The 27,151-nt window shown below is 34.4% G+C and overlaps 1 protein-coding gene across 4 annotated transcripts in view; it reads left to right on the top strand.

Moving 5' to 3' along the window:
• Positions 1 to 27,151, top strand: part of ARHGAP21 (Rho GTPase activating protein 21) — a 128,675-nt gene that overhangs the window by 84,745 nt on the left and 16,779 nt on the right. For 2 of the 4 annotated variants that reach the window (XM_074266947.1, XM_074266948.1), the window contains exons 8-14: positions 2,342 to 2,371; positions 3,611 to 5,486; positions 23,675 to 23,833; positions 23,962 to 24,061; positions 24,581 to 24,617; positions 25,352 to 25,477; positions 26,318 to 26,602. In XM_074266947.1, the coding sequence (XP_074123048.1) occupies positions 2,342 to 2,371; positions 3,611 to 5,486; positions 23,675 to 23,833; positions 23,962 to 24,061; positions 24,581 to 24,617; positions 25,352 to 25,477; positions 26,318 to 26,602 (2,613 nt within the window). The remainder of the gene's footprint in view (positions 1 to 2,341; positions 2,372 to 3,610; positions 5,487 to 23,674; positions 23,834 to 23,961; positions 24,062 to 24,580; positions 24,618 to 25,351; positions 25,478 to 26,317; positions 26,603 to 27,151) is intronic. The other 2 variants (XM_074266949.1, XM_074266950.1) reach the window with 2 other exon arrangements.

Here is a 27,151-nt window from a genome sequence, read left to right as displayed (position 1 = left end):
AAGATTATTACAAAGAGGTGATGGACTTAGGGTGCTGAATGTGACATACATACATATGACTGTGTAGCACTACTGGGAGAATTTGTTTTGCTTGATTCTTCATATTTTTGCCCCATCCTCTACCTTTCTCCCCCAATTTGTGGTGGAGGGTAGGAGAAAGAGAAAAAAATATTTCTCTTATTAAATAGGCAGGAAATGGTCCAGATTAGAAATGTTATATGAACTTTCAGATAAAATCACTGCATTAATTTTACTAAACTGTTTTACTTTTTTGTAAGAGATGAGGAGAACTTTTTAAAGTAGAAAGATAATTAGGGTTTTGGAGGGTTTTCCAAACCCCACCAATTTTTCATATAATTATAGTTGAGATCAGTTATTTTGCTTTAAACCAGTGGTCTTCAAACTTTTTAATTAGGGGGCCAGTTCACTGTCCCTCAGACTGTTGGAGGGGCGGACTATAGTAAAAACAAAAACTCACACTCTATCTCTGCCCCATTTGCCATAACCCAGCGGGCCACATAATTGTCCTCAGTGGGCTGTATCTGGCCCGCGGGACATAGTTTGAGAACTCCTGTAAACAGTTGTTTACAAGGAAATAAAGCAGTTTTATTGATAAATAATTTTAGTCAGTTACTATTAATAATTGTCCAAATTTAATATTTTATTCAATTAGCCAATTTTTCACAATTCTATTTCTAGATGAGGATTTCAGTTAACAACCTTTTGTTCCTTTTTATACTAGTGTTTTCCCCCAATATTAAGCCCTTACAAATGGGATTTTAAGTAAGGGATTATTATTACATTTTCATTAGTTAAGGCTTTATTTTTAAAACATATGTTTTTCACACTTACTGAATTTAAATATGATGATGAAGAAAATTTTAGGGAGAGGAAGTAGAAATAGGGTAAAAAATGCTAAATTTAAAAAGTGTATTTTTTTTAAACTATCTTACCTTTGGTTGAATGTTCCAACAGTTATTGATTTTGTTCTATAAAAGGCTATCTAAAACATCACTTTTGTGATAGTAAATGAACAGTTCACCCAAAACAATTTCAGACAAAGCCAAGATAATTTATGAATGTTACGTTATTCCAATTCAGTTATCTTTCGGTATTATTCACTTACTATTCAAATAATAATTGAGTTTTCTCTGGTAGGATCTTAAATATTTTATTTTGATGGCCCAAGCTACAGATATGGGGCAGTTTTGGTGGTTCTGCTGCTAATATACCCCACTGATATATTTAGGGATACCTAAAAAAGTGACCTACAGCAGCTTGTGCAGATGTTTTTCTCCAGTAGGTTCATTTTAGCCCCTGGGTGACCCCTTCAATACTTGACAAATATTTGGCACCTAAATCAGTTTTAAGTGATTTTAATGAACATCTCTTTTCTGAATACATCAGATTTAATATTTTCTCCTGTTTGGAAAAAAATTGTGATTTAAAATAGTATGTGAATATTCAAATGTATCATAGGAATTAATTTTAAGAAGCTTAATGTGGGCTTAGACTAGAAGGCAAGTTTGCTTGCTTTTTTTAAACCTTAAATTTATATTTATCTAATTGTCGCTTAGCCAGAGTTTGTTTTTAAACACATTATTTGACTTTATTACTGTTTCTTGAATGAGCTCTTTTCATTTTTAGAATTTTCACTTCATCAGATTTGATTTAGAAAAAAACAATTTAAATATTTTAGTTTTTTTTCATAGCCTTTCATGGAAGGAGGGCTATTCTATTGAAATGCACTGCAATGATAGTTTATGCTTCTATTTCCTGAATGAAGTAAATCTAATGAAACCATAAGCAAAGGTTATATCTGCAGGATTATCATCTCCCCCTACTTTAGAAATATAGTATGAGAGCAGCCGTGATCAGCTGACAGCTTCTGCTTATGTTCAGATTTATTGGGAGGAGGGTTGCACTGTTTTAAATGCATAATAGAGCATTCGTTTCGTCATCTGGAAGCAGAGCTCGGTAGAAGCTCCAGGGAGATGAGAGACAGCAATGTTGCCCTAGTGGAAGGGAAGCTTTGTAGCACATTTACCAAAGCACTGTGTCTATGGAAGAAAAATGTGTCAAGGAATCATGGCAAAGATGTACTTTGCCTCTACGATGGTAGGGAAATCAAGCAAGAAGCCAAGAGAAGCCTGAGACACAGGTGTTTACAGGATCGCTGAAGGGTTTTATGCTTTACTGCCCCTTTGCCTCATTTGGAACCTTCCAGAGAAAATCAGTCTACATATATTTTTAGCTTGCTGTTTCTAGCACCAATATGACAACATAATTCTGTCTTTGTATCAGAAAGCAGCTTTTACTATGTTTTCCTATTTTCTGCCAGCTACAGTTTACAAAGGATGTCACAGCACTGGTAAGAAATGCACAGTAGCCATTTCCTTTATTTGTAAGGCATGTTTTTTGTAGATTTGTCATAATATACAGTCTATTAAACCTGCAAGTTACTGAACTAGATGTTCACAGAAATTCCTCCTTATGGTTAACCTTGCTAATGTGCAATATGTGCTTGTGATGTTTATTTGCTGGGGGGTGGGGGGTGGAGGAAGAGAGTTGTTTTCTTTCATATCTTAAATTTAACTAGTGATGAATGTAGTATTTAGTGCATCTGGTTTTTTGAATGCCTCGCCCTCCTTTTAGCCCCTCAGCTGGGCTCTTAGGTTGATGACCGCACTTCTGCTTTACAGCATGCTTAAGTGCCAAGCTAAGACTCATTGGTTCTGAATTAAGATATGTTATGTTTAAAATAAAAAATAGTACGTTTAATTGTCAAATAATGAGTAAATAACAACTGAGGCTTTTATTGCATTGTCCAGCTTTGTGTTGTGGGGTCTCTATTTCCATTTTAATTATCATAAAGTTTTTTTAAGTATCTCTAAATGATGTCTTAAATTGTTGAAAAAAATTAGAATGCATGACTTAGTAATAGGGAGACCTCTATAAGATAAGAAGATCAATGAAATTTACAAAATGTAATATAATCAGGTTTTCTTTTTATGCATTATTAGCTCAACATAAGGTAAGAAGGAAAATAATTTACTGACTTGAATTATTTTGAGCTTGGGGATTGTATGTTTTCACTATATGTTTTTAATACTAAAAATGTTCATTTTTTCCTTTTTCTGTAAAATTACTAGCCCATTGGCTAAACTTAACTGATAGCATTATTTTGAGAAATTAAGTGATAGCAAATACTAGATATAACTTCAAAAAGTTTTTTCACTGAAAATATTCTATATATGTAACTAGAATTTTTAATATTTTAATATTCTTTTATCTGACAGGGATAAAAAAAATCCTCTGACTTTTGGTATTTATTATGAAGCTATTTAACCTGTCAGAATCCCAACAGCACTAAGAAGATTAAGTAGGGGAATTTTAGAAGCAGTTTGTAACAAATAAGGGAAAAGATTTTGATGTACCAAATTTTACAATTTTGCAAATTTTACAGTTCACTTGGTTTCTGAACTGTTTTTTCCTCTAAATTGAGCCATTAACTACTGTGATCTTATGTCTGTTAAAATAAACACAAGAAGTAGAAATTATTGCTATTTTTAGGAATTTTAGATAACACCCTATTTTCATTTGTTCACAGGCATATTCTCAAGATGCCTACTTGAAAGGCAATGAAGCTTATAGTGGCAATGCCCACAATATTCCTGAGCCGCCACCCATTTGCTATCCCTGGCTATCACCGTCCACTTCAGGAAAGGCACAGCCTGTGGAAGTAGCTCCTTCTGACTCTTCACTGAGCAAACAGCCGGTCAGCCCTCCAGCACTGGCCCAACCTGGCAGGGCCTACAGAATGGAAGTCCAAGTGCCTCCGTCACCTCCAGATGTTGCAAAGTCCAACACAGCAGTGTGTGTTTGCAATGAAACTGTAAGGACGGTCATTGTGCCTTCTGAGAAGGCTGTAGATTTGTCATCTGGTAGAAATAACCTTACAGGTCCATCCCACAGAACGGAAGAGGTTAGGTATGGCATCAGTGAACAGACTTCTTTAAAAACCGTGTCCAGGACTTTGTCGCCGTCCTCTTCTGTTCCCACTACCCATTTAATTCATCCGACTCCAGTGTCGAGATCAGGAGAGCCTTCTGGAGTTTCTGTTAAATCTGGAAATTATGGGGGACATTCAGAAGGAATCTCAAGCAGTAGGCCTCAAGCAGTGGATACTCCCTCTGTTTCTACTAATCATTATTCTCCAAATTCTCATCAACATATAGACTGGAAAAACTATAAAACCTACAAAGAGTATATAGATAACAGACGATTGCACATGGGGTGTAGGACAATTCAGGAAAGACTAGATAGTTTGCGAGCAGCTTCTCAGAACACAACCGACTATAGTCAGGTGGTCTCCAATCGCACTCCATGGCAGGCACGCCGGAGGAGCACTTCTCATGATAGAGCGCCTCAGCCTGTTCAGATCCGGCAGCGCAGCGTGTCCCAGGAACGACTGGAGGACTCTGTGCTGATGAAGTACTGGCCAAGAAGTGCGTCTCAAGGGGCACTCACCTCCCCATCTGTTAGTTTTAGGAGCCACAGAACACGCTCATGGGATTATCTCGGTGGTCAAGGCGACGCATCAGAGAAGGTAAATTCAGAGAACCTTGTGACTGATTCAAATGGAGATAGAAAACAGACTTATAAATGGACTGGGTTTACAGAACAGGATGACCGAAGAGGTATCTACGAAAGATCCAGGCAGCAAGACTTTCATAAGTCTCTTCGAAATTCAAATTTTACTGTGGTTCCCAGTGTTTTAAATTCAGATAGTAGACGAGTGAGTGGTAGAGGAGTGGGATCTGGGTCTCAGTTTCAGAAAGCTTCATCAGATTTAAAAGTATTGCAATCAAATAGAAACTTTCAAAGTACTTATGGAACATCATTGCCTCGAGGTATTTCACAAGACAGGTCACCTCTGGTAAAAGTCAGAAGTAACTCTTTGAAATCTCCTTCTGCGTATGTGGCAAAACCATCATTTAATCAGAACTCATTTGTTGCTATCAGAGACCAAAGACCAGTAAATCACTTACATTCAAGCAATCTATTAAATCAGCAATCAAGATTACGTGCTGAAAGTGCACCAGATCACATTGTTGATGCTGGGAAGTCCCCCAGTTCATCTTCCAAGCTTGGACTTCAGATGAATGAAAGCTGTCCACCCTCAGATGATTTGGAATCATCTATCAAACAAAATTCACAAGAAGCTGAAATTCCACCTTCAAGCTCTCTAGAGAACAAAGAAACAGTGGTTCTGAGGGAAAAACCTCCATCTGGACGGCAAACACCACAGCCTTTGAGGCACCAGTCTTACATCTTGGCAGTAAATGACCAAGAGACTTCATCAGACACTACCTGCTGGTTACCTAATGATGCACGTCGAGAGGTCCACATCAAGAGAATCGAGGAAAGAAAAGCATCAAGTTCCAGCCCACCTGGTGATTCCCTGGCATCCATTCCATTTATAGGTGAGCTCCCTGGTTTAAATACACTTCACCAAAATTAATGATTCTCATAGTGGCTGATAACCCCTGGTTTAAATACACTTCACCAAAATTAATGATTCTCATAGTGGCTGATAACCCAAGCATTTTGTTATTCTGGGAAAATATTTTCAAGGTAAGAAATGGGATCATGTACATGTCTTCTTTGTAATTCTGTCAGCAGATAACGAGAACATACAGTTCATTACTTCTGATCCACAGATTATAGAGCTTTCTACTTCTATGTATATATATATTCTCAAAATTTCCAGAAATTTCTTCCAACTCTTTTTGTGCACCATATTCTTGCCCTTTAAAATTATTAGCATCAAGTTTTTCAGGTTAACAATGCAAACTTTCACATTATGAAATTAAATTTTATTGTATGCTAAAGAAGAAGAAAGGAATAGCATTTTTTTTTTAGTTACTACGATGTGCAAAAAGCTCTGCACTAAAAACTGGGGGCACAAATAAAATGGTAAGACAAACGAGTCTTACCTAGAAAGTCCTAGGAGCTTGCTTTCTAATGGGGGAGATGAGTATAAGAGATTTCAGTTGAACATCAAGTAGAAAGGTAGCATGTTCTCTGGGATGCAGTGGCAAAGCGCATGGTGATAATTTACCTTCTTTAATGTGTTTCTACTGATAAAAATTCTGTTTGGTGTCAAACCTTTGACTATGTCAAGGTCTTTGGTGGAAATAACTGTTTTCTGAGTTTTAATAGCTGTAGCTATAAGGTATATAAAATTGATACAATGACTCTACCGACTAAATTCTTTTCAAATGTTGACTTAATCCCATATCATCATGGTGTGATACCTTAAATTTTTTTCAAAGCTCTTTCATATTATATTCATTTTGATCATATTGCTGTAACTTTTAAGTATTTTTGCTAGAACAATGTGTTCACAGTGGCAAAAATATGAATTGGTTTCTGCCTTCATGGAGTTCCTAATCTTTGAGAAATGATGCTTTCTTCCTAAAAGACTGTACTAGGTATACCATAAAAATGTTAGCTACATTCCATAAGGAAGATGCTTTTTTTTTTTTTTTTTTTTTTTTAACTTTAACAAATCTTTGGAAAAAATTAAATTTTTTTGACTTAAGGGGAAGTACATTAAAATCAATTAGCATATTTGAGTTGATAATGTGTATAAGGTGCTCTGCTAAGCCATGTGAAGAATGCCAAATCAGATAAAATTCAGACAAACTTGAGTTTAATTGAGAAAACCCAGTTGATGACAAATGTAAGATAAAAATAAAAATAACATAAAATCTATTATCCCATATTATGTGTTGATGATTTCACAGAGGAATTATTCAATAAGCATTTGTTATGCCTACTGTATACCAGAAAGTATGATAGATATTGGGGATAAAACGCAAGAAGTAATACAACTATCCCCAGGGGATTTAGAAAGGTGGCACTTGGGTGCTCTGGGTTCCATATTGTTGTTGAGATAGTTCTAGCAAATGAGATAGATGGCTGGGCCTAGAGTCAGGACACTTACTGGCTAAATGTCCTTGGGCAAGTCACTTTACCCTGTTTGCCTCAGTTTTCTTATCTGTAGAATAAGCTGGTAAAGATATGGAAATGATAATAGAAGAAAAGGAGGGAGGGACAGTTTAGATGTGAAGGAAAATCTGTGCAAAGGTAGCAGAGTGGAAGATAGGATGTTGCATACATCAGCACAGAGCACCTGAGAAAGAACATTGGAAAATTAGGCTGGAGCCAGATGTTGAAGGACTTTAGATGTATTTCATCCAGTCCATGAGCCACCAGAGTTTCTTGGTGGGAAGACTGATATGATGACAGCTGTACTATATATAGCATATCGTGCTGCTAGCTTTATGGAAGATGGAGCAGAGACTGAATGCCAGGAGACATGTTCTTCAAATAAGGAGCTTATTAGAACAGAAGCACCTTGAATGGAAGAACTATCTTTGTTTCTTCCTTATGTCCCACAGTGTGTGAGCACATTGTACTTGAGAAATCCTTGTCATTTCTTCTGTGAAAAATTTCCCAAATATCAAGAACAACAGGAGGTACTAAAGAACACTTGGTTAGAAGGGAGCAAGAACAGCTCTTGGAGATGTTACCAAGGATTGTCTTGTTTTCTGTATGTAATTAACTGATCCTGACTACATTGAAGCTCAAATTCAGGAAAAACTTGTCCAGAAATTGGGGTGCTTGGCAGCACTTGGGGTGTATTTTTGTGACTATGGTCATTGGGGCTGCTTCCAGCTTTTCAATTCTGTGATTTTGGGAAAGTTCCAATGGAAATAATAACAATTGCCTTAATTGTTGTAGTTCTCGGTACTTTGAAAACTGCTTAGTATGAGTTGGCATCATTATATTCCCTTGCTTTTGAATGTGCCATATTGTACTTTACCATTGTACATGATGGTGACATTAGTTTTTCATCTATACTTCCTTCTAGGATAAACTGGACTTGGGTACTCTGCAGAGTACCATAGAAATGGAAAACGAGATTAGAATTCATACAAGAATCAATTCTTTTGGATTTACCATATTTTCTTAGTAATGTTGATTATACAAATAACTGAATACACTAAAAGAATGTACTTTGACAAAGTAAAAATAAGCTTCGCCAATTTTACATGTTTCTTAAGTGGCTTTTAGCATACACTTAAGAGAGTTAATGATTTTTAAGCATTCCTAAAGCCTTTTGCTTAAAAGGTTTTGACTTCTTTCTTTGTATTCCCAGACTTAGCATAGTACTTGACACATAGTAGACATTTTACAAATATTTGTTGACTTTTATGATTAAAATATTTTTCCTAGACCTTTTATCCATTTAAAATTGTTGTTTATCCATTTTAAAAGATAAAAACCTAAATTTTTATTAGTTTTTATTACTCATATCAGTAGTATGATCTTTTTTGACTTAAATTCATACCTCATGTGAAATGCATCATTATTTTCTGCGATTAAACAAAGCTTCCTTTAAATAATTGCAAAGTTTAAAAGTAAATATCAAATCTAGAATAAATCTAATATATCACTATCAAATTAATGTTCATGAATCACAAAAGTGCTTCTGTTTTTTACATGAACAATTTTAATTATTTTATTATTATTATTCTCTAATCGCACGTTACTCTTTCAAACTACCATAATTTAGCATTAGATGTACATGCAGTAGGACAGATGATGCTAGCTTTAAGATAGAATAAAAGATAAATGATTGTGTTGTGTAGTACCTTAGGCAAATAATTCAGATTTTTCCATTTTATCCTACCATATTAATTTACTATTAAATTTTTCCTTTTTAATTTTCTTTTGAAAGTAGCTTATTCATATACCAAAACAGAATGAGAAATCAAAATACAACATACCTTTTTCTTTAATACCTACTTTATGTCCTCTACCAAATTAATTGATTAACTAATTAAAACATTAAATCAGCAAGGCAGTTTGACACAGTACAATTATATTATTTCAGAAAAACATTTTTCTGCAATGTATTTTATACATTTAAAAAACTACTTGTATTCTTGGTTGATCATGGAGTATCTCTCTTCCCTCCCCCCCCCCCCCCCGCTATCCCCCCATTTAGTAGTATTTTTTTTCAATTACATGAAAAATAGTTTTCAGTATTCAGTTTTGTAAGATTTTTAAGTTCCAAATTTTTTCTCCCTCCCTCCCCAAGACAACAAGCAATCTGATAAAGGCTATATATGTACATTCATATTAAAATATATTTGCACATTAATCATGTTGTAAAAGAAAAAAATCACAAGAAAGAAAAAACAACAAAAAAGTGAAAATAATATGCTTTGACCTACATTCAGTTTCCACAGTTCTTTCTCTGGATATGGATGGCCTTTTCCTAACACAAATCTTGGAATTGTTTTGGATCATTGTATGGCTGAGATTTAATTTAATTATCATGGATAAGCTAAAAACTATTAATAGGTTTCTTTCCAATGTAGTCATCTTTATGAGCTATGTACATTAATCATTCGTTAAAATGTACTTTGTAGGGGCAGCTAGATAGAGCAGTGGATAAGAGCACCAGCCCTGAAATCAGGGGGACTTGAGGTCAAATCTGGTCTCACTTCTTGGCTGTATGACCCTGTCACTATGCCAAAAAAAAAAAAAAAAAAAAAAAAAAAGCACTTTGTAAAATCACTTAAGTTAAATTGAAATGTACAGTGTTTCCTAAGTATATATCTCTATTTATAAGCAGGTAAATGAGTGAAAAAAAGATGATTACTTTTACCTACTTCAAGTTCTACAATTTACCTAAGAACCCTGTTACTATTACAATAAAGTAAAACACAGTAAAGCAATTTTAGAGTATTTTAAGAAAAGACCTTGGGAAATTTTTAGCCTAAAGTTTTAGTAGGCTAAATGTATTTCAGATGGAAAGCCTGCTCTAAAAATATTGTTTTCCTTCTTAAATTTTTTTTATTAAAGCTTTTTATTTTTCAAAATATGCATGGACAGTTCTTCAACATTAACCCTTGTAAAACCTGTTGTTCCAATTTCCCCACACCCTCCCCTAGATGGCAAGTAGTCCAATATATGTTAAACATGGTAGAAGTATGTGTTAAACCAATATATGCGTACATATTTATACAATTATTGTGCTGCAGAAGAAAAATCAAATCAAACTAGTGATTAAAAAAAAAAAGCAAAATAAAATGCAAGAAAACAACAGAGTGAAAATGCTATGTTTTGGTACATACTAATTCACATGGTTCTCTCTCTGAGTGTAGATGGCTCTCTTTATCACTGAACAAGTGGAACTGGTTTGAATCATCTTATTGTTGAAAAGAGCCATGTCTGTCATAATTGATCCGTCGTATAATCTTCTTGTTGCTATGTACAGTGATCTCTTGGGTCTGCTCAAAATGTCATGTTTTCCAAAGCTAAATCATTGATTTAGGTAGTCATACTGCTCCTGACTTCACTAGTGGAAAAAAAAAAAGTCAAAACTAGTCAAAAAAAAGAGTTGGCAATTTTTTCCCTTGAATATACCTTAACATAATTTAACTTTTAAATTGCTCACACAGTTAATTGTCCAAATTTGCTCTTATACACAAACTAATTGACTGATTGGTGTTCTTTATTTCAAGCTTTGGGTAGCTGCATACTCTTTATCAAAAGGCACTACAAGCATCTTGCAGCTGTTGCACTTATTTTGTGCTCTGTTCATTTGCAAATTCTGTAGCTACAGGGGGTGATTTCCACGTGACCTGTTTTCCACTATTAATGAGCTTAATAAGCGCTGTGATTTGCACCAATTTACCATAAAAAGTATTGGTATGGGGAAGTGGGAAGTAAACCATCTGAGGACAGTTGCTATCAAGTATCATGTTTCTCTTTATAAAATTTTAAAGAGTAGTTCACAAAATAGCTTTTTATTTTCATTTATATATATTTTAAAATCATTGATTCCCTAAATCCTTAAATCTTTTCACTTAAATTCTGACTACTTGACATGTAAAAAATATAAATGTCTTGTTTTATGCAAGAGGTTTCTGAAAAGTTGCATATTTATCAGATGACTAAATTCAATTTAAAAAAGTTATTCAGAGGAATGATATATTACAATAATAAAGTATACACTTCTCTTTATTAAGTATAACTGTCTCAGTATATCTTCTTAGTTATAAATACACATTTTTATATCTAAAATCTGAGAAAAGGCTGTTCCATCTGTACCTATACTAATGCTTTAGAGATTTGGAATGGCCATGATTTTTACAAAAGTCTGTTTATATTGTTTAATGGAACTCTTGGACTAATTTTTAAGCAGATTCAATTCTTGACTTTGCTAATAATTAATTTTGTTGTGTTATCCTAGCAAGCTACCTCTCTTAAGTCTCAGTTTATTCATCTGTAAAATGGAGATAACATGCCATGAACTGTAGGGAAGAAGTGAGATGTATGTATGTAAAAGTTCTTTGTAACTTCTCAAGTGCTTCATAAATTTAATAAATGTAATTGTTTTTAAATATCTCCAACCATTAAAAAATACGTTTTTTGAAGGCAAAGACTATTTTTGCCTTTCTGTGTATCTCCCAAGTATGTATTATAGCACAGTACTTAAAAATAGTGAGAGGCTAATAAATTCTTGTTGATCAGTTAATTTGGTTAAAATATGGATTTTCTCCTTTTTTTTTTTTTTTTTCTGTTTTATATTCTCCTAAAAATAACTGACCCTTAAATTTTAAATTGGTCTGTAAAATTCATAGCCATATAATTTATGATTAAATAGCTCCAGTCTTAATAAAATACAGTATCTAGCCTCAAAGATAATAAATTCATGAAAAGCAAATTATTTGCCATATAATTCTTCTGATAATAGTTTATTTTTCCTCTTAATATATGGCCTTCATTCATTTATTAAACTTTGTCACAAAATCACTTTATGCAATTTACAAAATGCAATTTATGCAATTTTTGAACTTTCACTTAAAATGTATTCAGTTTTGTAAAATGCAGTCTTGGTATAGAACAGACACCAATGTTTAAATTATCCTAGTATTAAGAATTATCCTATAAAGGAGTTTATACCTTTAAAACTAGAGTAAATCCCTGGTAACAACTTCAAAGTCTTCGTATTGTGTTAGCTAAACTGAGTTAGTATGTGTATCTTTCAGTATAGCAAATATAAATCAGTAATTTTATAGACATGCTAGTGAAAACATTTAATGAGATGATAGAATTCTTGATATTAAAGTTTTGTTGATGGTGAAATTAGGTCCATTATTTGTTGTAGAAACCTTTTCAGTGGCATTTTCTGATCGAGTCCATTGACAAAATAATCAAATATTTATCTAAATAGGTTTTGACAGTTTGTCCAGTGGCCAAACTTCCACTTTCCATTTGAGCTGACTAGTCTTACCATTGACCATGATATTGCACATAGTCCTGCTTGTGCTCTCATTATCTGTCTCTCAAGTGCCCACTATAGTAACAGTTCCTCCCAGCCTCACAACTCCAAACTTTAGTTTGGCATCAACTACCATGTAATCATGGTAAGTATAAATAAGAGTACATATTTAAAAATTACTCCTTCCCAGCCCCATTTTTGTATCAAATGATCAAACAAGATCAAATCTTTGATTGTGGAAACAATTAAATCACTTATCCAAATGCTGAATTGAAATGTATTCTTTAAAGCAAAATTGAAAAAAATCAAATAATTTTGATGGGTTAAATGATATTAAGAGAGAGAGAAATAGAAATGAATTTTGACAGTTTATAAATAAGTTATCCTAAAAGCTGCATCATCACTTGATAATTTTTATGGAGAGTAGGTATCATTACTTCAGGAGTGGTAAAAATGTATATTGACCCTGTCTGAAAACTTGGGGTTCCAAAGTTGTCCCATATTAATAGTTCAAGCCAACTTTCCAGTGATAGTTTCTACATGTTCTGATGAAGTAAGCTAATAAGTAATTTTTAAAAATTTATGTAAATTAAAAAACTCCCCTAATAGATTTCATTTATATCAAGATTATGAGCACCACAAAAGCACTGGCTGTATTATTCTTTGGATTCCATATAGCACTTATCATGAAGGATCAATATGCATTTAATCAGTAAATTAAAAGAACAGATTAAAAAATTTAAATCAACTAATTAAATGGCCAATTAACACATGACCATTGATTTAGAGCCAGAGGGACTTGAAAGGTTGAGTCCAGATCTCTTCTTTGTATAATAAGGAAAGTGATGCCCTAGAATGACTTAGTGGGGTCATATAGCTTGTGAGTATTGGAGCTGGAATTCAGATGTCAAAGCTCTAAAGTTTTGTGGGTTTTTTTTTATTAACATTTCCCTTGTATTAATGATTACATATTCTAGTAAGTTGAATGGGGTGCTCATTATTCTTCCTTTCATACTTTTCCTCTTGCGGTTGGGGAGGGAGAACCACGAAGGGACTCAAAAACTTGTTCAAACTTCAGAAGAAATAAATTTAGCTCTAGCTTCTAGAAATTCACTGTTCTATGTTTAGTATGTTTTTGACATGGATGGGAAAGCAAATGTATAGTGTTAACTTGTCATATGTTATTCAAAAATATGATTTGGGGGATGGGATAAGGGAGGAAAAGGAACACTATTTGTGAAAAGGAAAATAAATAGCAAAAATGAGAACAGATTGTTCTACTAGATTATTGTGAAAAATCCTGATTTGCTGGATTGCATGAATTCATTCTTGATTAAAATTGTAAAGTTCCTCAAAGATAATACACATTGATTATGTGCTTTTCTTATGCCATAGAGTCCATGAATTTCTTTAGATTATGTTTCTCATATTCACAGTTATCTTTCTATGTCTTTGTTCCACTCAATTCCATTGGGAATAGGAGATACCAAATCATAGAATTTCTAGGCCAGCCCCTACTACATAGTTATGGAAAGAGTTTGGGTAACCTACATTAAGGTGATGATTGCTAGTCCCAGGTTCCCAACTTTGTAAATCAAAAAAATGTCAGTATTAGTTTTGTTGAAAAAGATTCCACCTATCTAAATTTTATAGCATCATTAGATTTGGTTTGGTAATTGTTCCATATATACACATTAAGGAAGCTTTTAAAAAACTAGAGACATATTACTAGCCTTTCTTCTCCTTCCAAAAGATTGTAGGGCAAGTAATGAGAGGAACATAAGAAAATGAAGAACATGGACCAACAAGCTGGGAGATAGTGTGGCAGGAGAGCAAACAAAGTCATTGGAAACCCAAAGTGTAAGATGCTCTCAGGAAGTTCTCTAGGTGTATGGAATAGGTTGGCTGTTTGTTGTGGTTTTCTTTTAGCCACCTAACATTTTAACACTAACCTGTTTAAATGTTGCTTTAGAGATAAATAGTAGAGTCTTTACTCATTGGAAAGTCATTCATTGAATTTACCTGAGTACCTTATTCATAGACTCGGAGAATCAGAAAGTCATCCAGCATATATTTAATTGAGTTGAACCCCAACTGTACACTGAACAATATGCCCACTTTTCTCCCAGCGGAGAGAAGCAAGAGTTGTGGAGTTGTGAGTTAGTATCTGTGATCTCAGGTGGCTTTCCAGTGAAAATATAAAATGGAGAACAATTCTGTCTAATCCATGATACTTCACTTTGTTTATTCTCCTACTTCCCTAAATAAACCTCAGCTGCTTTTCATAATCAGTCTTTATCCTCTTCCTTATGATTGTGAATAGCCCTATACTGCCGAATGTCTATTCCTTATTGATTTCATGGTATATTGAAGCTGGAGAGGCCTCAGCAGATTATATAGGCCCATGTTTCTCAAGAAAATGATCCACAGAGGTGAAATACTATGTCTTGGTCACAAAGCAAGTCACTGGAAGAACTGGAGCTTAAACCCAGGGCAAATTCCACTGTACCACCCAGTCTTCTTTTTTACCTTCTCTTGGCAAACTTAATTTTTTTTTTTTTTTTGACTCCCAAATCTAGATTGCTTATTCCAACTTCTATTTCCCTTTAACTTAAACCCTCATTTTCTAAATCCAATTAAATAAGCATATTAAGTGTTTCCTCAATGTAAAGTGTTGAGGATAAGAAAGCAAAATAATATGAAGAGGAAAAATACATTAATAGTTGAGGGAATCAGGAAGTAGCATTAGTTAAGTATGACTAAAGAATGCTGTATTTGGAAGCTTCACATTTAGTTCAACTCTACCTATTTTCCTATTCCCCCAAATCCCTTCAAATTGTTTCCTTCTCTCAGTAATCTTTTTTCATTTACTTCGTATCAAATATCTGGTTTGTCACCAATTGATACATTTTTTTCTTTATGTTTTCATATTCATTCTTACTGCCATTAACTTCATCATTCTTAACTAGATAATATTACTATATCCTCCTACCTGCCATCCAGTTCTGGCTTTCATGTATTATAGGGATTTGGTCCATATTCATTTTTTATAATCAAATTGTCTATTACTTTGCTATGCAGAACTTGAACTTAGGTGAATAAATCAACTGTCTCCTACATAGAATTTAAAACCTTGGAAGAGTCATCTAGTCTAATCTACATTCTAATACTCATTCTGGCATTTGTGCCTCATGCATTTAATGTTATTTTCACCTTGACAGCATCTCTCCATCTTATCCACAAAAACCTCAGCTTTTGCTAAAAAGTAGCTGTATCTATAACATTCCTCTTATCTATTAAGGAAATAATGAAAATAGGCGATTGTGCTAAAAATTATTCTTGGCGAAATATCCTGGCTCTTTAGAATCATTACTTGCTTACTGACCATCTCTATCACAATTTTTTAATTTTCCTAAGAATCAAAATCTACTTAACTGACACTGACTTCACTTGGCCTTGCTTGCAACTTCTCTCTTTTCTTCCCTTTTTAAAAAATGCAAATGTTGACTCTTATCCAAACTTAAAGTAACTCTTTTGTTCATCAGTTTTTCTAATCTCTGTGAGAGTGGCTTGGTAATCTCGTTGACCAGTTTTTTTGGTACCTGAAATATTCATTTGGACCAGGTGACTATATTTCATTAAAGCATCTAGGTGTTCTCTTACTGTCTTAAGATAAAGGTATATGAGAATCACTTGAAGAAATAAATTTATGTTATTAAATCAACTAGATTTTTGTTTGCCACAAGACAGTCATCCTACTTTATCTTTGGCATGATTTTTTTTATTGTTCTTAGGAGTTACAAACATCATTTTTCTATGTAGGAAGATAAACAGTTTAATTTTATTAAATCTCTTGTAATTTCTCTTTCTGGTTTACTGTTTTATGTTTCTCTTGAGTCTTATATTTAAAAGACAGATTTTCTATTCATCTCTGGTCTTTTCATTAGGAATACTTGGGATTCTCTGTTTCAATGAATTACTGTTTTCCCTCTGAAGGGCTATACTTATTTTTGCTTGGTAGATGATTTTTTGTTGTCATCCTAGCTCCTTTGTCCTCTGGAATATCATATTCTAAGCCCCCCAATCTTTTAATATAGCAGCTGCTGCTAAATCTTATGTTATCCTAACTATGGCTCCATAATATTTGATTTTTTTTCTCTCTGAATGCTTGCAGTATTTTCTCCTGGAAAGGTCTGGAATTTGCTACAATATTTTCATTTTGGAATCTCTTTCAGGAGGTGACTAATGCATTCTTTTAGTTTCTGTTTTATCTTCAAGTTCTTGAATATCAAAGCAGTTTTCCTTGATAATTTCCTGATCATAGTTTTCAGGTGTCCCAAAGTTCTTAAGTTTTCTTCTTGATCTATTTTCTAGGTCAGTTATTTTTCAGTGAGATGTTTCACATGTTATTCCATTTTTTAAAAAAAATTTGTTTTATTCTTGATGTTTCATGGTGTTGTTAACTTTCATTTGTCCAATCCTAATTTTAAAGGAATTATTGTACCTCCTTTTCCATTTGACCTATTCTGCTTTTTAAGGAGTTCTTTTCTCCAGGGAGTTTTTCTACATCTTTTTTCCATTTTGCCAGTTCTGTTTTTTAAGGAGTTCCTCTCTGCAAAAGAATTTTTAGGCCTCTTTTTACCATTTGGCCTCTTAAAAAAAAAAAAAAAAGTTATTTTCTTCATTTTTTGTGTGTCTCCTTCACCAAGCTGTTGATTCTTTTTTCTTTTTTTCTTTTTTTGGTATCGCTGTCATTTCTTTTCCAAATTTTTCTTCTCTCTCTTGATTTTTAAAATCCTTATTGAGCTCTTCCAGGTAATTTTTTTTTCCCCTGGGCCTTGAGATCAATTTACAGTTTTCTTTGAGGCTTTGCAAGTAGCAGTTTTGTCTTTGTTGTCTTCTTCAGAGTTTCTGTTTTGACTTTCCCTGCCATCACAGTAACTTTCTAGGGTTAGCTTCTGTTGTTCGTTTGTTTTCTCATTTTTCCACCCTGTTAATGTTGAGCTCTGCTTCCAGGGTGAAGGGGATATTGTCCCAAGCTTTGGGTTTTTGGAGCAGCTGTTTTCAAAGCTAGGTCTCTGTAAGTTTGCAGTTCTTCCAAGGTGGTACGATTTACTGCTCTCCTCATTTGTGCTTTGTCTGCGTGACCACCCTGAAGCTGTGCCTGATGTCCACTCACCTCAGGCTACAGACTGGCCTGTGTTCTTGTGCCTCCTCACTCTGGGACCATGACTGGATCTGCCCCACCCCACCCCAATGCCGTCTCAGGACTCGGTACTTAAGTACCTGCTGCCCATTTAGTTGTCCTCCACAATCACTTGGGGCCCCCAGCCTTTCCTGCCAGCCTCAGTTGTGTTGGGCTAGAAGTGTCTATCCCATCTTGTGTAGGGGATCTGTTTTGAGAGGACCTTGGAAAATTCAGACAAGCCTTCTTCCCCATCTTACCCCTTGGTCTCCTTTTTCTTAATTGACTCTTGTAGCCCACTCCACAGTGGCTACCCAGATCTGCTCGTCTCTTCTCGAGCTTTCCATGGCCTTTGTTCTTCCCAACAAACTTAGCAGAAACTTCTCTTCATATTTTCACCAATAACTGCTGCTTTTCATCCAGACCTCTTATTCAGCTCTTCCCTAGTTCCCTCCCTAGTCTCCTCTCCAAGTTCAGCTCCTTTACATAGGGTTGGGCTTTCCCCCCCACTGGCTGCTCCTGCCTTTTACCATCGTGTCCACTTCTGCCCCAGGCTTTTTTGTTGCCACCCTCCCTGCTAGCTGTCAACCCTGTAGACACCTCTCCTCCCCTTTGTGGTAAAGCTCTTTATGCAGCATTTCCACTTCCTTTCCCCCCTCCCAGAGAGTCTGCAGTTTTCCAACCTCCTTGTTCACTGAAACTGCTCTCTGCAGATTCACCAGTAACTTCTTAATGGCTCAGGTGAGTGGCTTTTTTCTGACTCCTAGTCAGAAATATACATTGTTGTCAAAAACAGTACCAACATTTATTGGGTTATTGGGGGGCAATTCAATTTCACATAAAAGAAACCTGTGAGCTAGTTTCTATTCTTTGATCTTTCTCTAGCAAAACAGATGAGCAAATTCTTACTTTAATTATATTGAAGGTAAGAGGTCTCTTTTGCCCTCACAGACATTGTAAGAGTTCGTGGTTTTTAATTTTTTATTATTTTATTTTTCTGGTTATGTATGTATATTAACTTTTTAATGCATATTTCTTTATGACTAATGTTGGGAGAGAAAAAACAAAAGGGAAAAATCACGAGATTTAAAAAAAAAATGAATATAGCATATGTTGATCTACATCCAATCTCCATAGTTTTCTTTCTGGATGCAGATGGTGTTTTCTACCCAAAGCTTATTAATAGGGATTGCCTTGAATCACTGAACTGCTGAGAACCAAGTCTTTCATGTTTGATCATCACACAATCTTGCTATTACTGTATACAATGTATTCCTGGTTCTGCTTATTTGCAGTACTTCAACAGGGCCTTGTGAGCCTCAAATGAGACTGTATTTTATAAATTCAAAGTGCTATATAAATGGTAGGTATTATTTTTGCTATTGAATTTCATTGTTTTTGAGTAATTCTGTGTCTCGTTTGTCAAGGTTTTTAAACTTCTACCTGATTTTATAAATATTTTATAATTAAGAATTTCCATTAACCTAAAAATGCCTTTCCCTTCATCAGTCTGAATTTATTTTAAAAAGGGAATATTACCCTTTCAATATGAATGCATTAACAAAATATTTCTCACACAAAATAACTCCTATCTAAATAACTGGAAAATATCAATTGTTCATGACTAGGCTGAGCTAATATGATAAAAATGACAATTCTACCTAAATTGGTCTACTTGGTCAATGCTATACCAATCAAACTGCCAAAAAATTATTTCATAGAGCTAAAAAAATAACATTCATCTGGAATAACAAAAAGACAACAATATCAAGAGAATTAATGAAAAAAAAAATACAAAGGATGGTAGCCTAGCAGTGTCAAACCTAAAACTATAAATGAATTAAAATTGTACATGATAACTACTATTTATGTAGCTCTTTAAAATTTGCAAAGCATTTTACAGTTATTATTTAGTGAGATAAGAAGGGCTATTTAAAAAACTGCAGTATATTTAAGCATTATTCAAATCCTAATTAAGCACTAATTAAGAGGGGTCAAGTCTCAGACCTTCTTAGTTCTGTGACCCTTGGCATATCATTCGACTTTTAAGAGGCTCATGCAAACAGTTGATCAGAAAGATCTCCATATGTTTACACAAGCTGCTCTTATAATGCCCACTGAATCTATTAGAGTAATTAATGGTACTGAGATTTTGTTCTGAAGAGAAAGCTCTGTACAACTTGAGAAACTTTTTGGAGAATATTTTGTAGATAAAATTAAACAGTACAAAAGGGGAAATAATTTACAGGTCATAAGAACTCATCTACCTGGAATAAGGAAGCATAACAGTGCTGGCAAAATACTATTTGTGGATTGATTCAGGATTAACTGAAGGGATAGCAGTGCTTGATGTGTATATCCCACTTGTGCAAAGTGTCAAAGGGGCACACTAAGGATTTTTCAATGGTTTCAGTGGCTACCGGATCATTTGTTTCTTGAGACTGCTGGTGGAAGAGAAATTTTCTCTGGCTTTTGTAGAAGTAAAGGTTGAACCATCGCAGGAAAAATCAGTTTTACCAGAAGAACATGTTTCTGTGTCTTATTTCTTCACATCAGGAATCCTGTTTTGTCTCAGACAAGCAGGAGTTGGGCTGGAGCTCCCCTGATCTCTGTGACCCTCCCCTCCCACCAAAGACAGGAGTTTCTTGCCCTCTGAGGCCTGAAGACCATGGAACCTTGGGACCACCTCCAACTGCCAAGCCTTTGAGAAGTTAGACCAGTTGGCTGCCCTTACCTGCAGAAGCTCTCCTCTGAGAGGTGGGGGATGGTGATAGGGAAGATGGGAACCACCGAGTTCTTTGCAATACCTGAGCAGAGGGGCTGGGACTGGTCAGTCAGCCCCATGGACCCTGAGAGCCCCTGTTGCCAGTTCTGCTCCCTTCTCACCGGTACGATTGATTCACGGGCAGGGGGCTTAGAGGAGGGTCTCTCATCCCATGGTAGAACCTTGTGCAGAGAGGTCTGGCCCAAATCCATCATCCCTTTAGCCACCTGAGCATGATCAGGAGCCAAAGTGGTCGTGGTTCTCCCCCCATTCCTCTGTCTCTTCCCCCAGCTGGTCCTTGTTTCATGGTCTATATGGGTCAGGATCAGGGGTCTATGTGCAGTCCTCTAGAGGAGGGGTTCTCAAACTATGGCCTGCAGGCCAGATGCGGCCCACTAAGGACGTTTATGCAGCCCACCAGGTTATGGCAAATGGGCTGAGGGGCGGAGACAGTATGAGCTTTTGTTTTTACTATAGTCTGACCCTCCAATAGTCTGAGGGACAGTGAACTGGCCCCCTATTTAAAGAGTTTGAGGACCACTGCTCTAGAGTTTCAGGGGAGATGGGCTTAATGAAGAAAGAGCTAAGGAAGCAGGTTTCTACATGGGCCAGAAGCAGACCTGAGAGTCCAGAGTTGTCAGTACTTGGCAAAGGATGTGCCCACCCACATCCTTGATCATGAGAGTGACCTGGAAGCGTGCCAGCGTCCATGAGACCCCCTGCTGGAAGGTTTAGTGGTTTAGCTCAAAAGTGCTGCAGAGTGCAGTCTGAACTTGGTGAAGATGGAGTTGGAAAATGGGTAACAAAACACATCACCTCACTTTTGACACTTCTAAGGCCTTTGCCCAAGGCAGGTAGAAGTTGTCGGTGTTATTATTTAACTTATGATTCTTATAACTCATAATCTCCATCTCATGGTGACATGCATCAAGCTTATGTTCCTTGGTTTAATTCTCTCCCTCTTGTTACTGCTCTAGTTTTTACTCTGCTCCTTCTATGCCTCTAGCTACAGCATGTGACCATCTTTAGGAGCCTTTCTTACCATAACAGAATTTGATTGCAAAAATATAATTCCCAATTAAATCGTCATAATAGTAAAATTTTCATTGGCTTTTCTCACATAAGTTTTGAAAAAAAATTCAGTTATTCAAAGAATTTTTACATCATTTAACATTACAATGTAGGAAATTTCCAAAATCAGAGGTTCTTGATTCTACTTTTATTCACCATTAGGTAGGAGTGTCTTTAAATAACTACCAAAAAAATTGCTGCAGAAAACACATTTCTTTCTTTCTTTTTTTTTTTTTTTATTTACAAGATGCATGGGTAATTTTTCAGCATTGACAATTGCAAAATCTTTTGTTCCAACTTTTCCCTTCCTTCCCCCAGATGGCAGGTTGACTAATACATGTTAAATATGTTAACATTTAAATATTGTTTATTTATATATTTAAATATACAAATACATATATTTGTATATTTAAATAATGTTAAATATGTAATTATTTAAATACAATATATGTATACATATCCAAACAGTGTTTTGCTGTACAAAAAGAATCGGACTTTGAAACAGTGTACAATTAGCCTGTGAAGGAAATCAAAAATGCAGGTGGACAAAATTAGAGGGATTGGGAATTCTATGTAGTGGTTCATTGTCATCTCCCAGAGTTCTTTTGCTGGGTGTAGCTGGTTCAGTTCATTACTGCTCTATTGGAATTGATTTGGTTCATCTCATTATTGAAGATGGCCACATCTATCAGAATTGATCATCATATAGTATTGTTGTTGAAGTATATAATGATCTCCTGGTCCTGTTCATTTCACTCTGCATCAGTTCATGTAAGTCTCTCCAGACCTCAGAAAACACATTTCAATAAATACAAAAGAATTATTTCAGATTACTTGTTTCAGTTTTTAATGTTTCTATACATTTGAAATTATATAGTGTTCTTTTCTGTGGTGTGAAGTATAGGTGAAATTTCTCTGAAACATCTGCTTTTTAGAATTTATTGAATAATCTTTCTTGAATATATGTATTGACATATGAATATATGTCAGAGGAAGTTCCATGCAGTGTATGTGTGTTTGTATTTTTTATATGTATGCTTAATTTTGCAACTATTTGGAACCAATTTATTACAGGTACTATGATTTAAAAATCAGCTGGGTGAAGTTTAAAAGGATATTATGGCTAATTCCTGACTTGATGATTATTATGCCTTTTCTTCCTAATGAGATCTACAATTCATCAAATTTTTATCAACTGTTTTAACAAATAATAATTCCACTCATTTCTAATTTTAAATATAAAAATACATCCTATTTGTTGTAGTTGTAATATTAGTCCTATTTCCTTGAGAAAAATATCCCCACCACTAACTAGAACTCTTTAGGAACTTAGTGGTTTTTTAAGACTTTGTGAATTTTCATTTGCTAATGTTTCTCACCCAACCCCCCCCTTTTTTTAAAGTAGAATATTATGCCCATTAGCAAGACTTTATTTTGAATTATTAGCTCAAAAATATTTTTCTTTCATTTCCATAACTTCCAAAGCAAAAGAAATAACCTCATGACATAGATTGTCTTCTGACATTCTAATATCATAAAACAAGTCATAATTTTTCTTTTTTTGCATTTGTTTTTATATCGTGAATACATGATCACATCTTCATTTGAATTTTTATTTTATTTCAAAAGATTGTTATCTCTGCCTTTTTACATGATTAATAGGTTTTTGAAATCTCTTTACTGAATCAAAGCATGTGTTTATTATAGTAATATATCAATATTTCCCCAAACTGAAAACTTCCTAGTATCAAGTTTTCTACTCAGCCTCATTGAATACTGTAAAACGTTTGTAGTATCCCTGAAATGGAGGGGATAGTATCATTTAAAGTATACCGCATTACCTTATATAATAAGTTAATGAAAAAAGGACAATTTAGTGTAAGAAAATACTAATTTTGTTATTTTTTTATCATTGTTTTATATTTTTTTTCTTTAATAATGTCACTTTTTATACTGAGTTGGACTTGAAACTGAACTATTAAAGTGGAGATTCAAAGCTAGTTACTTTGATAGTTACTTGGTTTTTGTGCAGAGAATATGTTTAGTACGAATTAAATGTTTTGAATTACTGTATTTTATAATGGTGATAATCAGTTTTAAAGTTAATTGGTTTTTCTCTTTACTAAAATATTATTAGAGAATAAGATCACATCTGCTGCACCCTCAGGTTGGGTTATGACTAATTTTAAAATTCTTATTTAGAAACTCTGCCAGATTATTCTCTAATTTCTGGTTTGTTAATGACACCATTTAATAGGTTAATATATTGTATTTTACTTTATAGATGAGCCAACCAGTCCAAGCATCGATCATGATATAGCACACATTCCTGCATCTGCTGTCATTTCAGCATCCACCTCTCATGTGCCCACTATAGCGACGATTCCTCCAAGCCTTACAACTTCAGCCCCTTTAATTCGACGTCAGCTATCACATGACCATGGTAAGTATAAATTAATGCCTCACTTATTTTTTTATCTAGGAGGTCATGATATTTTATAATTTTCATTATCAGTACAACAAGTTAGAACCCCAAATGTATACATGTAAATGTTCAATTTATTTATCTAGGATCTGTTGGTCCCATCCTAGATGGTCAACGCAACTCAAAGACTGAGAGATCAAAATCATATGATGAAGGACTGGATGATTACAGAGAAGAGGCAAAAGGGTGAGTCCTGAATGTTTGCATACAACTTCTCTGTGTAGAGATTTTGAGATATTCCATTTTAGACTTTCTCATATACAACATTTAAAAGTACAAAAAAATTAATGTCACCCCTAATAAACAAATACATTTTATCAGATGTACAGAATGAAAAAATTAACTTTAGTATGGTCCTATAAGTGCACCTAAAAGTTTTCCTTTTCCATTGGGACTGTCAAAGCAGATGAGATAATTATGAGGCAAAAATGACAGTAAGGTATGTAGAATCCTGGTTGCCACAGCCAGATAATTGTAATTAATCTCTTAGGGATCTTTAATTACTACTTCAATCAGGAATGAAAAATTTATAAAATTGAGAGATTATTTATTTATGTTTTCACTCACCCTTTAAAAAATCCTTTTAGAATAATGTTGAATCAACTATTTATTAAATGTTAGTTCTTCCATATGACCCAGACAGAATATCCTTTTGTTTACTTTTTTGTATGTGTTATAAGCAGATATTATTTATTTCCCCAACAGGTCGTTTAAACATGTATCTAGCTTGAAAGGAATCAAGGTAAATTCTTATTTTGTTATTCAAGCATATTATAGTTGATTTTGCTTCTTTTTTATTATTAAAGCTCACTCATTTTGATCATGAATTTGAATGCAAGAAATCAACCTTATACTTTTATAAGTTGAATTTTTTTTTCAGTGAGCTCTCAATATATTGGAAAATACTTAATATAAGCTCATCTCTTCATCCAGTTGTTATAAAATACATATTTGTCAAGTATGCTATCTCATTCTTCCAAATATTCCTAAATTATTTAAAGTGTGTGTGTGTGTGTGTGTGTGTATTCATTTTTGCTGCTTTTCTGTGATTCTGTCAAAAGCTTTGCTAACCAAATGCATATGTTTTTACTAAGATCTTATGACTTCCATGCAAAAATAAATTGCATTTTGACAGGCAACTCTCTAAAAGAATGCAGAGGATGTTCCAGCCTACATAGGTAGAGGGAGTTTCCTCACATAGGGGATCTCTCTACTAATCATATCATAGAGTTTGTAAGAATTGGTGAAGGAAAGATCGGTAAAGCTTCCAGGTGATTCAGAGTTGCTAAAGAGGTTGTAAAGAAGGTATTCATTAAAATTCTAACCAAGTTAGTTGAAATCACTTTTGAGGAATTTGAAAGTTGAATACTGAAGATCTCATAGACCTAGTCTATATTCCTAGGTTCCTTCTTCATACAAATTGTTTTAAAGGGGAAATAGATGACAAGTTAATTAAGTTTTTGTGTTTTGGTATAGGTCTTAGACAGCCAAAAATCTTCAGAAGATTCTGGGTCCAGAAAAGATTCCTCTTCAGAAGTATTTAGTGATGCTGCCAAAGAAGGATGGCTCCATTTTCGACAACTTGTCACTGATAAGGGAAAGGTATTAAAATTTAAAACTATTCTTAAATATCCAAGTGAGGTAAGCACATAGCAAATTAAATCTTTAAGTAAAATCTGTATCTACCCGGAGTGAAAACTCCACAAAAATTCAATCGATTCATTTGACTATTTTGAAACATTGATTTTTAATTTTGTACATTTGTCCATATACTAAAGCAGTATAGCTGCAAAGTTTCTAGAAAGGAAGGAATTTTCTTTGCTTTGATCAATATATATTAATCTACATATCAGGAATTTTTTGAAAATCCATTTTTATTTTGTTATAAATTAGATGTATTTAAGTTTTATCTAGATATTATAAACTTCAGGAGAAATCTTAGTATAAAAAATTTCTAAGTGTCTACTGGCCAAAGTAATCATAATTAAAGTTCCTTTCAGCCATTAAACTCATTATAATAAATTTGCTGTCTGTTTGGATATTATCATTTAGCATAAAATTATTGAATACTTTTTTCAATTATATTCTGTTTTATATTCATGATATATTTTGGATCCTCTTGGCCAAGCCACACTTCATTCTGATAGCCTTTTTATTTTGTTTTCTCCACATTGTGTGTATAATTTGCAGATTATTTATGCTTTACTATATAGTTTTTTCATTTATATTTCCTCATTAAGATTCCTCATAAGTAGGGATATCTCCTGTTTATATAGCACGTTAGTGTCCTTATTATGAAACTTATAACAGTCCATAAAAATGAGCTTTTCTTACTAATCCAAAAGGGAAGACCTTTTTGAATTGATGTATATATATATTTTTATGAACAGCTTGCACAAATACTCAAGACAGTATCCTTTATGCACTGGTTCTGTTTTGTAGAGAGTTGGTGGAAGCATTCGACCATGGAAACAGATGTATGTCGTCCTTCGTGGTCATTCACTTTACCTGCACAAAGATAAAAGAGAACAGACAACTCCATCAGAGGAAGAGCAACCTATTAGTGTAAATGCTTGCTTAATAGATATTTCCTATAGTGAAACCAAGAGGAAAAATGTATTCAGGCTTACCACTTCAGATTGTGAATATTTATTTCAAGCTGAAGACAGAGATGACATGTTAGCCTGGATCAAGACCATCCAAGAAAGCAGCAACCTCAGTGAAGAGGTACGTTTTTGAGGGGGTCCCAAGATTTCAGTCTGGAAATCTTTATTTTATATGCCATTTGCTGTAAAGCTGTTAATAGTGAGAAGAGAATGTATCTCTGTTGTAACTTGACAGAAATTCACTATTATGGAACCAGGGAGATCAGGGGATGAATTTGCTGTGCTTTCTTGGACTGCCCTGTGGGACTGTTCATCAAGAGGCTGACTTTGCCATTGTAACTTAGCCTCCCTGTATCTTTTCTTTCTAATGGGAAGATTATAACTTTACAGGATTTTTTTTGAGAAACAAGGGAGTTTATATAATCTCCCAAGTTGAGAAGGACCTCAGAGATAGTTCTCATGTAGTTCCTGTCCGAGGGTAGAAATTCCTGCCATCATGTCACTGACGATGTTTCCACTGACATGGAATCCATTTCCTTCCCATGGAGCACATTTCTCTCATTCTTGGGAGGCTTCTTCCTCCATAGAATGTAACTATCCGTTGTTTTGTGGCCCCTTGTTCATGTGATAACCTTTCAAATGATTTATGATACATAATCAAGATAATGTA

This window comes from Sminthopsis crassicaudata, chromosome 5 (assembly GCF_048593235.1).
Source record: "Sminthopsis crassicaudata isolate SCR6 chromosome 5, ASM4859323v1, whole genome shotgun sequence".
Classification (NCBI taxonomy): domain Eukaryota; kingdom Metazoa; phylum Chordata; class Mammalia; order Dasyuromorphia; family Dasyuridae; genus Sminthopsis; species Sminthopsis crassicaudata.
The sequence above is the reverse complement of the archived record's forward strand: the minus strand, read 5'-3'. Positions and strand labels throughout refer to the sequence as shown.